Source organism: Pezoporus wallicus, unplaced genomic scaffold, assembly GCF_028554395.1.
Source record: "Pezoporus wallicus isolate ANWC-B61680 ecotype Strahan unplaced genomic scaffold, APGP_CSIRO_Pwel_v1 contig_6597, whole genome shotgun sequence".
NCBI classification, from domain to species: Eukaryota; Metazoa; Chordata; class Aves; order Psittaciformes; family Psittacidae; genus Pezoporus; species Pezoporus wallicus.
Window position 1 is genome coordinate 575312 of NW_026635331.1, and position 12416 is coordinate 587727.

At 45.1% G+C, this 12416-nt stretch overlaps 1 protein-coding gene across 1 annotated transcript in view; it reads right to left on the minus strand.

The window, feature by feature from the left end:
* Nucleotides 1–924: 924 nt before the first annotated feature.
* Nucleotides 925–12416, minus strand: part of RNF150 (ring finger protein 150) — a 142065-nt gene continuing 130573 nt past the window's right edge. Inside the window, exon 8 of the mRNA XM_057419099.1 lies at nucleotides 925–1509. Coding sequence (XP_057275082.1) covers nucleotides 1477–1509 — 33 coding nt within the window. The 3' untranslated portion in view covers nucleotides 925–1476. The remainder of the gene's footprint in view (nucleotides 1510–12416) is intronic.

Consider the following 12416-nt stretch of genomic DNA (forward strand, 5'->3'; position numbering starts at 1 on the left):
AAGTCATTTGATTAAAGTGGGAAAGGAAGATAGATTGGATGAGGTTTTCAGTATAACTGAGCTTGGTGATGAGGCACCAGAAGAACGAAGGATTAAAGGAACTAGCGCAGAAAGGGTATTGGGAAGGAAAAAAAAAAGGTATTGCTGGAAAAAGGAGAAAAGTTAGCAGGCCAAAGAAGACAGAGAATAAATGAAAGATGAGTATAATGGTGAAAAAGGATGGGAATAAAATATGCCAGTACCTAAGTAAGTTCTTCCACTATCAATCTTAACAAACTCATTGAGAAAAGTCATTATCTCACAGTTTGTAAGTATATCAGTGTGCACATCATGGGTGAAATTAATTACTCTTGAAATCTCCATCTTGTCATGTAAAGAAGAAAAAAAAAAGGATGTATTGAAACAATCTTTCAAAATCATTTGTCAAGAAATGCATATTTAAGTAGTATTAGATGCTCCATTAAAGCACAAAAAAAGAGTGCTCTTCTTTCTTTCTTTTTTCTTTGCAACATCCCAGAAGCAGCATTGTTAGTGACACATAACCACAACAGGAAACCACTTTCACCACTTTCATTATTTTTTCTAGGTATGACTAAGTATGAAATCGTTTCACAACAGGTAGAGCACCAGAGACATTACTTATTCTTTAGCTTTGCTGAGTACTTAAGTATATTTTTGAAAATATAACATCATCAAGACCAGGTTGAACGAAGCCTTGTGTGATATGGTTTAGTGTGAGGTGTCCCTCCCCATGGCAGGGAGGTTGGAACTTGATGATCTTAAGGTCCTTTCCAACCCTAACTATTCTATGATTCTATGATTCTATCTTTGGAAAAACGATCCCATAAAATATCAGTTATGAATTATACAGAGCAGTCCATAAATGTACCAACATAGTAAAAGCTAAAATTCCTTTCTAAGCAACTCAGTCTATCTTAAACCAATTCTGAGGCTGGAACAAGTTTAGGTGCGAAGTATTAACATCTTCTGTTAACGACGGCCCACAGGCCTTTAACAAGTGAACATTTTAATGACTTGGAAACTCTTGAAATAACTCTCTATACTATTTTAAAGGCCCCCCACTGATAAACTCCATTAGTTTCTCTGCAGAATTAATGTATTATGCATTATTACGTAGATTGTATGCATATGCATTATTAAAATCTTTGTAAACCCATGCTAATGACTTTGGTATCATCCCCTTCCAGGAGCTGCCACGCACCAGTGAAATACCTGATCAATTGAGGATTTTCTCCCCCCTCATAAGAGAGCTTATGCAATTCTTTAGCTAGAAGCAGTGGATAACCTGGAGGAGCTCCTGTCGCCACCTTCTATGCACTGGAAGCAAAAGGGCAGATAGTGCCAATGCTGCACAGTGATGATGATCCCTGGTGCCTGTGGGATGGCCTGGAAACCACAGCACCCTGCTCATCACACACTTGCTTGATGGAAGGTCAGCCTCTGCACTCTCAGTTGCTAGGACTTGAGTGGCTTGCTCAGTCTATTCCCCTGTGATAAGAAAGTAGGCATCACTCAGATGCATGTTTAAAATAAAACCAGAGGATGATAATAAATAAACTCAAACATGACTAACGTACAACCCCTACATTCAGTTTTGTTCCTAAAGCATCTTTACCTTGTCTGTGACTCTGGTCCTCCAAGATGATGGTAGTGCTGCTTATATCTCAGCCGGTGTAATGAGCCTTCTGCTTGGATGGGCAGGGAAGGGGACAACACCTCTCTTTCCCACTCAGCAGAATTCATGTGCAGCAACTATCTCAAAGTCCACAGCACATAGCTCTTTACAAATCAGCAACTGCAAGCAACAGAAAATCAGGGCTGAAAATGATGACTACTTTTTTTCCTCCCTATAGAAGCACAGATGGGTTCCACAAAGACTGAAGTCTGTGTCATTGCATATATCAGTTTTGTGGTGTGGGATGGAGGCTTGAGCATTTGATCCCCAAAATTTTACAAGTAATTTAAGAGAAATGACTATTGTATATCTCAGTTTTTCTGACACCTTATACCTATGCGCAGAAGCGAGACTTCTGTAGCCATGAAAACCAGCTGTGGAAAATCAAGGAAGTTAGCCAGACAACTTTGGGTTGAAAAGTATTGAAGGTAATCTGGCCCAACAACTTCACAAAGGGACTGAATCAATTTTACATAAAATAATCATTAAATTTCAAAATGCATGTGTGTGTCTGTATATATATAAAGGAAAAACCTCAGGAATCAATTTGTTGGTATTGGAGAGAAGCAGCCAGGAATGCTTTTCATTCTCTGTACAGCTTCATGACATATTTTATTTGTGGTTTGCTTTGAAAAGATGAAGTGTAATTGCTCTCAAGGCAAGAACAGACGGAGCTTTTCAGAGGCTGGAAAGTCATGTGTGTTTTGAACAGACTAAAATCGTTTTTTTCTCCCCTAAGAAAGGAAAAAACAGAAAAGTGAAGCAAACTCGTCGGGCTGAAGATGGGCTCACACGAACCTGTACGCAGACAAGTTTTGAATAATGAAGGTCCTGTTGTTGCACGTATGTTTCAGCAATGTACTCACAGGCTGTCTGGCCCATCTACATTTTTATAGTGTTTTCTTCTCGTTGATTGCTTTCATAAAAACTGATGGTATCACTGGAAATGCCTTTTGGAGCCAATCCTTCAAGTTTAGCTCTCTAACGCTAAATGCACTATTCGTTGAACATGGTTTTGCCACTAGCTTTAGATCCTAGCCCTGTGACAGTGCCTGCAAAAGTATCCAACACCCTTAGCTCAAATCTGTGTTTCATGACCCCAAAAATCTGAATGGAACTACTGATGTCTTCAAACATCAAACATAAAACAAGGCAAGAACAACACTGAATGGATCCATTAATTGCCACCACCCTTGTGAGTAATTTGCTGATGATAAGTGATCATCAACAAGGTAAATTCTGTTTAAGCTTAAGGTTGTCTCTTGCTTGGCTTGGAAGATGCAGAAATCTGCCTTCCTAACGCATAAAGACCTTCATAGTGCTCTTCTGTGCAGGCTCTCATTAGAATAATGGGAAGGTAACACATTCCATGACATCTGACATATACAAGAAACAGGAGGTCCAGTCACACGTGGAGAACATGCAAAATAGTTGTGCAAAATAGGTTACAGGAAAGGTTTCCTCTATCTTTCCTGAAAAAAAACCCACAACCAAACCCAAGGCACCCAAACCCAAACCCAACCCACCCAAGCAAACCCAGCTGATTCGTGGAGAGACACTTACCCCAGCTAGTCTTGATAAAGCATCAGCACTCATTTAAAAAAGCAGGAAAAAAAAACCTGTGCTAAGGAGAAATTGTTCTGACCTGGTGAGGTTTTCATGGGCTCTCTGCCAGCTCTAAGTCAGTCCTCAGCATTTCCCCATGTACTCTTCAGTAGCCGAGTATCAAAGTAATTGGAGGAGGAGAAAAATAGGTGGTGGTGAAATGTAAAAATCAGTGGAATCTGGGTAATCTGTTCAAAGAACACAACTCTAATGTAATGAACAACCTGTGTAATCATTCCAAAATAACTCCATGGTCAGGCACATTTAAGAATAATCTTGCTTTCATCAAGCATAAATCTGAAAGTGGATTTACTGATCTGGATTAAGGGACTCTTCACCTCCCCGACAAGAACAACACTGTGCCCCAAGGAATCATCCAGATACAAGTATTGTGGTATAAATCCACAACCTCCCACAGCTTACCTCAAACTTCATGTGTAGACCTGTGCATTGCGGAAGGACAAAAACTAAAAAAAAAATTGCTATTACAAATATTTGCAGATGATACTTAGTGGCTGCATCTCAGTTAATGAGCATGGCAGCAGGGATAATGTGAAGGCTTGGGGATTTTCTACCAGTTGCCAATCATCTCTTAGTTCAACATACCCAGACCAGAGTGAAACTGGAGTGACACCATGGAGAAGACTACAGCCACTTTCACCTGGCACAAATCAACACAACAACAGACTTATGCTGATGTTTTTCAGATGTGTCTCTGGACCATCAGGATCTATATTTAACAACTGGTATCTTGCTTCCACGCATCCCAGCTTGGCCAGTCCCCCTTTCTGCTGATGGCCTGGGTAGCCAGGGGTGCCCACATGTTTGTTCCCGGGTAGTTACCCACATGCCCAGCTAAAAGGTGGTCTTGTAACAGCCAGACTAGTGAGGCCCATTATGGAGATTTTATTTCCCCCTTTCTCACTCCACTTTATTATCTGTGCCCCTGCAATATTTATTTGATAAGCTGCACTGCCTGCTTAACCAACCACATCTTCCAAACTTATTTATGAGGGATGACAGATGAGCTTATAGTGCAAGGGAAGACTGATAGGTGAGAGCATATTACCGCACCAGGGTGACACGAAAAATTATTCTTTGATTATTGAGAAGCAAAAGACCTCTCCCAACATAGAGAAACATACCCTGTTATCTGCTGTGCCTCTGTTGTCCTCAGTGCAAGGAGAAGGACTGCCAGACCAGGGAAACATTATTGCTAATTTGCATTTATTCAGCTTATAAAAAAGCATCTACTAAGCTCAGAGGTCATGGAAGAATGCAGATTTACAAGTCCCATGGCAGAAATATTTCCTTTTTCATAGCATACATTTCAGGGGTAAGCAGCATCAGTGAAAGATTTAAGCATTCCATCCCTTTGAATGTTTAAACTTTTTTTTTTTAATAATTACATTGTTTCACATACCAGCTGGGTCACTTCCACAGCCTTTCCTCTACTGCTCGATTCCCAGCCTTTCCCTTGCTGCAGCAGATCTGAATTTCAAAGTGCATCAAGCAATCCATCCAGCCCCATCTCTGCATCTTCTTTGTGAAGCATGTAGCTGCTCTCTCACCTCTCTTTAACCTCCAATAGCAGCTAAGCCTGGATAGGAGCTGGAGAAGGAGGGCTGCTCCATGTATTATGAAAATATACCTTTCTATGGCACCGTGAACAAGGGGTACAGCTTTAAAATCCCAGAACAGGGTCAACCAAGGTCTGTCTCCTTCTGTCACTGGGAAGCACACACAGCTTTTTGTGGTGCACTAGGAGGCAGGGTGCTTTTGGAAGGGAGTCAGGCTTCCTTTGCAAGAAATGGAAACCTTTACTGGGCAAAGGAGGGACCCAGGAGAGCAAATTGCACATCCTCACTGTTTCATCCATGAGGCTCAGCAAGCTGAGAAGCTCCTCCACGTCAGTGACCTGGAGTGAGACAGTGAGCTGAGGAGGAACAAGAAGATCCCATGGCCAGAGCAGAAGACATCCCTGCAGAGACATCAGCCCACGGGATGGACTGGCACTTGCTGTCCAGCTGTTGTGGCCTTGCCATGACACCTCTGCAGCATCATGGGTGGCAGATGTGTTCCCCTCTGCATTGGTGCAGCCCAGCCCTCCCACCCACTGGCTTAGACAGGCAATGCAGTGGACCCCATCTTTAACAGGCAAGCACTGGGAGTGATGCCGGGGTATCAGCAGCTCTCCCACCAGCATCTGTTTGGCTGGATGCAGAGACATGGAGACACTAGGGCCTCTAGCAGGGTGACTCCACCCCAGCACTGTTTCTTTTGCATGGTTTCACCCCCATGGGCCAACCAGAGTTGTGATGTGTGAGTTCTGCGGTGGAAAAGCTATTTGCAGCATGTGGCTGCAGAGAGCATACTGCTGCACTGCATTAAGCATCATGAGGTCTGGGGGGAAGGGGGGGGGGGGGGGGGAGGTGAGAGTCACATCTCCCTCCCCTTTTGAAGGAAAGCTCCTCAGAAGTACCAGGTTAAATCTTCCCCCCTCCCTTCCTTGCCATTAATGGCAATTCTGTTTTGCTATTCACCCTAGGTAGACATCTCTTCAGTTAACTTAACACACTCACTGCCTGAAAATAAGCTGTAGAAAAGCTCATATACTGGACAGGGTGACTTAAGGACTGTATGCAGGGCCAACGCATAGTTTTGTTGATCCTGACTCCCAGTATAACTAGCCTGGACACTGTAATGACGATGAGTGAGATGTGATGAGACTGCCCAAGCTGCAGTGAAACAACACTTACTCCCTGGCATACAAAGCAGATCAGTTATTAGACAGGGTGTCAGCACCACCACCTTGCCCTTGCTGTTTCCAACAGCTTGGTTATGTCTGAGCATCCCTCCTCTTCTCCCCTTGACCACACAGCCAGCAGCCTTTGGTTGAACCTCTGCATAAGAAATCAGCAATCAGGAGCAAAGACTTTTCTAGAATTAATACTGGAACAGGTAACTCAGCCAGCAAAGCATTCACTATCTGGAAATAGCTGTCAGGCACCAGTGCCCAATCTTGATTTATTCCTTTGTTTCTCCAGATGAGGTATTTCAGCTCCTTTCCTAAGGGGCTCTGTCTGAACCACGTTTGAACTGCAAGCAATTCAGCATGCCTGGCTGTCACAAGGTGCTGCTGCAGCATTGCAGCCCCTGTACTGGCAGTGTGCTAGCTTTTAGAGTGATTAGTTTCTTACTTATTTTCCAAGGCTCTTGAATGAGCTGTTGACAGATGCTTTTTCAGGTACGCCCTCAGCTCTTGCAGCAGACAGACATTTCTGGCACTGGGATGCTCTCCCCTGCCTCCATCAACACTTCTGGCCAAGCTCCCATGTCTAACCACAGTTCAGAGACCAACCGCTTGCCCATAGGCACCACGATGACACTGCATACATGTGCTGGAGGGACACTTTGACTAGGTCAGTTCTAGTAAAGCAGAACTGCCCCTTGGGCAAGCCCAGCTCCTCCTGACAAGGAGGCTTCCCACCACCTCGTGCCTGGCCACCTCCCAGGGCTGGGGATGGGCACCGCGTCTGTTCCACCGTATCCCATAGCCTGGCCCCTGGTTGTCCACAGACCACTTCCTATTCCCATGGGATACCACAGCCACGGTCCTGCATTGCTTCCAACAACGAAAGATTTGATTCAGTCCTGTCCAGTTTTTAGTTTCTTTCTCATTCTTCTTGCTAGAAGGGACATACTGCACGCACAGCCAGACAGTCCCTCTAGCCCTTTGCTACCTAATCACTGTGTTAATTGTGGTGATGATAGGGAAAGCCCTTTCTGTATTACCTCTACTAACTTTAATTTTTTAAATTTATATTTAAAGTCCCTACCCATAGATTTCCATTGTTCCTTTTTTTTTTAAGCTCGTATCAGGAGTGTATCTGGAGGTAGCTGGAGTCATGAAACTTCATTGTTAATCAGCCAATGACTTTGGCTGGGCTGACATTTTCCTGGCTATTTTTAGAGTATGACTCAGACACTGCGCTACAGAGCCTGCAAAATCCCTGTGGGCTGGTACCAGAGCCTCATTCAAAGCTGTGCTGAAGCATCACACAAGAGGAAAGGTAGTCAAAGCAGGCAAAGGCTTTTGTTCTAGGGCTGTCTTTAGAAAAACAGGTAAACACGGGAAACAAGGTGTTATGGCAATATAGTGGGATATTAGGAACTGGAAGGGAAATTCTCCTATCTGGCCCTCACAGGAACATTTCCATCATGCACTATTAGGCTGCTGGAAACAAAGCGTTGCGAGTGTCCCCTCCTAGACGTACAGTTGAAAACCCAGAAGTTCAATGTTTCCTCCCTAGTCAGTCCTATGGGTAATTGAAAGCCCTGCTTCCTTGCTGGTATGAAAGCTCATTTCTTGATTCTCAGCTCTCATCTGGTCTCCCTACAAGTTGTTGTTATGAAGAAGACCCACAGACCCAGTTAGTGACTCTCTTTGGTAGGGGTTCAAGGATACATGAGCTTTCGGGGGGCCTGGGTGGAGGCAGGAAAAAAAACGCATCAGTCTTTTGCGCGCCGCCTTATTCTTGTGCATGACGAAGTTATGCATCACTTCAGAGAGGGCTGACAGATATCCTCAGAAGCTCGATGTTCACTGTGTGGTCTCTGAGACCTGCCTGTCAAAGCAGCACATCGCTGAAGAAGCAGCTATTCCTGTGAGCTGGGTTTCTCCTATGAATTATTATGCAATCTGAGCCCGCATCAATCAGCTTTAATGCAACTCAGAAGTAGTCAAAACTTCCCAAGAATCAACCCCCTGGTTCCTGCAGTCCCTGGGTTTGATTTTAAATTATCTTTATTTTTCCTTTTCCATTAGCAGAAAGTATATTTGATCTGAAGTGCAGTGGAAACTCTGGCTGCATACTGGGAAGAAATCATCTAAGCAGTTATCTGTTCCTTGGCACAAATGCCCTCAAATACTTATCTGATCTGAGTGTAAGCAGACAGCAGGGTATTTCCATACACAGTCTGGATGTGGGTAGCCAGGAAGCTATGCAGATACAGTGAGGCCAGGAGCCCACTCCCAGCTCCTGAAGAGCCTGACCCTCTCTCTACTCTGAAAAAGGAAGCAATGAAAGCTATTGTAGCAGCATCCACGATGTTAAGGTGTTCTACCACACGCAAAAACATTGCTTAAGGAAAGGTCAAGCTGTCTCCTTCCTGCTGCCTGTCTCCCAGCTTCCTCACTCACTAAGTCTGCTAATGTCTATCACCAGGGTTTGCTGGGATAGCTATTACAGCAGTGCATTAACTAGGGCTTGAAATTAAGAGAAAGGCTCTCAACTACAGCTCTGCAACACACCATAATTACAATTAATCATTTACTTTGTGCTACAGTGCTGCTGATTACACCCCAGCTACAAATGGGTGCCACCTGTAAAAGCCCAGGCAGCTGTAAGTCGTTGCAGCCACCCTGCCACATCAAGGGGCAAAGGCACTGGCAGGAGAGGGACTGTTAAGAACACTGTCCCCACCACCTTGTGCTATTCAAGTCTGTAGTGCCAGTTCCCCATCTCTGAGATGCCAGCCTGTTTTTCCCCCTGCAAGAAGCAAGGTTTTCCTTCATTTATTACCCTGTTTCTTGGACATCTTCTGATTTTGTTGCATGCATGAGATCCCATACCAGTGCTGGGAGGGAGCCATCTGAGCCCATGGCAGGGGCAGTCTGCCTCCTAAGTCAGCAGCACTACATCGATTTCTAGCAGCCAAAGGTCTGGCACTCAGCCTTCCCGAGGAGATGTTACAAGCAACTCTGGAGTGAGACATAAAACATTCATAGCATGTGTAACTGGGCACTGCAGTAATATGCATGGATGGCAGAAAGCCTTTCTTCTGTACCCTGCCAGCTAACAAGTGAGCAGTAGAAAGCTTTAAGCCTAAGGAGCTTGTGTTTTAAAGTTTTTTTCATCCTGTAATTATTTTTATTCTAGTTAGTACAACTAGAAATGTTAGTTGCAGCACCATCATCTTAAGCAGCAGCAAATCCCACAGATCAATAGGACATTGCATTACGGTACTTCCTTTCATTGCTTTCATGGTTTATGCCTTCCATGTCTTTATCTCATGCAGGAGTAAATAACTACATGATTGTTTTCTGCAATGGCATTTTACACATCCCTTAAGCTTCCTGCACAAACCAAGTAGCAGACATTTTGATATCCATCTTTAATGGGGGTAGAAAGTGCTTTGTATCCTGCAAAATTTAGGAGTCTCTGGGTGCTTTTTATGGCAATATCAGTTTTCTGAGGACTGACTAAAAGCACCTAAAGCACTGCAGACACAGGACTGAACACTAGCCAATGTGAACCCCAATGGAATTTCCAGCCCCCCCAGTCGGGCAGCTCACAGCATCTCCCAAAGACAAGGTGCAAGAGGCACAGCCCTTGATATGTAAGTGATTTCCTTTATAACATGCGTTATCAATGCAGCTTTTTTATTGCCTCCTTGTAGGGCAAGCTTCCCTGCCATCATACTGCCCAGGAACCTGGGCTTGCAATGCTCCAAGGGTGCAAGCAAGCAGATAAGTGAAGGTGTATGATGACCGTCACTGGTGGCCCTGAATTTGTCCAGTTACAAGCTACAGAGAGATTATAGACCCCCCACAGCCAAAGGAAAAAGCTTTTCTGTGGAAAAAAATATTGCCAAACCAAAAAAAACCCACCATACTTCAAGTTCATTCATAATACACCCCAAACAGAGAGCCACCTTCCCCTTTGCATTTTCTGTGATGAGCAAAAACGCAAGTCAGAGTCACACAGGCAACACAGAAAGGCATTGCTGCAGAAAATAGCTCCTCCTGTGTGATCAGAATATGAACAGCCAAAAACTTGTGCTAAAAGGATAGAAGAAAAAGAAAAATGGACTGCAAAATGCATCAAAGCAGCCACACTGGCTTTTACTGGCAATGTGCTGCTACCTCCTGGCCAGGATACCTGCTCTCCCCCTTTATGTAGGGACTAAAACACATCTGAGGGATTGCTCCCTGCAGAGGAAAAGGTGCTGGGAAAGGCACCAAGAAGCCTGTACAGTGCCTGTCATGGCCTTTTGGACTGGTTTGGATGATGCTCACGTTTATCTGGTTTCACAGATATGGGCATCAGCAGCAGGAGACCTGACTGATGGGGGACATTTTCCCTCATGCTGGGACATGGGGAGGAAGACAAACCGTTCCACGTGGCAGCCCCAGGCTTTGAGCATCCCCAGGGGTGTGCCAGTGACCTACAGCAGCTCTTCAGGGCTCAGCCTTGACCACCAGCTGGGGCATACTTGCTGCTGAAGACATTACACACACAGAAATATGGCTGGGGTATCAGGAGACAAGGAGGCTGTGTCATATGGTATGCCCATATGTAGCTATTTTTGAGAGGCATTTCTTTAAGGCATAACTTGTTTGCAGCTGTTCCCATGCAATAATTTGTTACCACATGACAAACTCAAAGTCAACTCACCACAAAGAATTACAGCAGTAATGGAGAAAAGGCAGGGAAGGAAGGAAAATGCTCCTGAGCATCAAGATTTCTGCAGAAGTGAGCAAATAAAGGAGACATAATCAACCCAAAGAACAGGAGGCTCGACTGCAACCTCACTGAATGGAAGTCAGGAATAAATCTATCAATGCCTGTGGGGTTGTAACAGCAAACTGGGTCTGAAAATGAGGCTCCAGGATGAAAAATATCACACAAAAGAAGGGAAATTTACAGGACTACTAAATTTCTAGGGTACTGCCATGTCTTACATGTGTGGAAAAGAGGCACCCAGCAGGTCTGCAAGCAGCTTGTGTGTCTGGCTCCTGCTGCTCCATCAGACTCAATGTCCTGCCCTATGGGTGTCTCCCACCAAGATGCTGCTCCAGCCTGAGCTACTGATCTACAGCTTTGGCCACCAGCATCTCTTCAGAAAGAGGGTCTCAAGCAACACCTCCTGCACAACTCTGCCAAGGTTTTGCTCTCACAGGTCACACCAGGTCCAAGAGCATCAATTCCGAGCTCCAATGGTTTCCACTAAGAAATACACAACCAAACAGACCTCTTCCTTAACACACACACCATGCACAGCACCATATCCTCCCTCCAGCCAGCTGAACCCCTGATACCTTCATAAAAAAGTGAAATATTTTAACATGTTGTTTTCAAACACTTTTTTTCTCTCTCAAAAGACAATCAGCAGTGTCACCTCCTTCTGAGCGGGAGAAAATGTCCGGCTGGAGACCAGTAACAAGTGGCGTCCCTCAGGGGTCGGTGCTGGGACCGGTCTTGTTCAACATCTTTGTTGCTGACATGGACAGTGGGATTGAGTGCGCCCTCAGCAAGTTTGCCGATGACACCAAGCTGTGTGGTTCGGTTGATACCCTGGAGGGAAGGAATGCCATCCAGAGGGACCTTGACACACTTCTGAGGTGGGCTGATGCCAACCTCATGAAGTTTAACCATGACAAGTGCAAGGTCCTACACCTGGGTTGGAGCAATCCCAGGCACAGCTACAGGTTGGGCAGAGAAGAGATTCAGAGCAGCCCTGTGGAGAAGGACTTGGGGGTGTTGGTTGATGAGAAAATGAACATGAGCCGGCTTCAGTGTGCGCTTGCAGCCCAGAAAGCCAACCGTATCCTGGGCTGCATCAAAAGGAGCGTGACCAGCAGGTCGAAGTAGGTGATCCTGCCCCTCTACTCTGCTCTCGTGAGACCTCACCTGGAGTATTGTGTGCACTTCTGGTGTCCTCAACAAAAAAAGGACATGGAACTGTTGGAACAAGTCCAGAGGAGGGCCACGAGGATGATCAGGGGACTGGAGCACCTCCCGTATGAAGACAGGCTGAGAAAGTTGGGGCTGTTCAGCCTGGAGAAGAGAAGCCTGTGTGGAGACCTCATAGCAGCCTTCCAGTATCTGAAGGGGGCCTATAGGGATGCTGGGGAGGGAGTGTTCATTAGGGACTGTAGTGATAGGACAAGGGGTAATGGGTTAAAACTTAAACAGGGAAAGTTTAGATTGGATATAAGGAGGAAGTTCTTTCCTGTTAGGGTGGTGAGGCACTGGAATGGGTTGCCCAGGAAAGTTGTGCATGCTCCATCCCTGGCAGTGTTCAAGACGAGGTTGGACGAGGCCTTGGG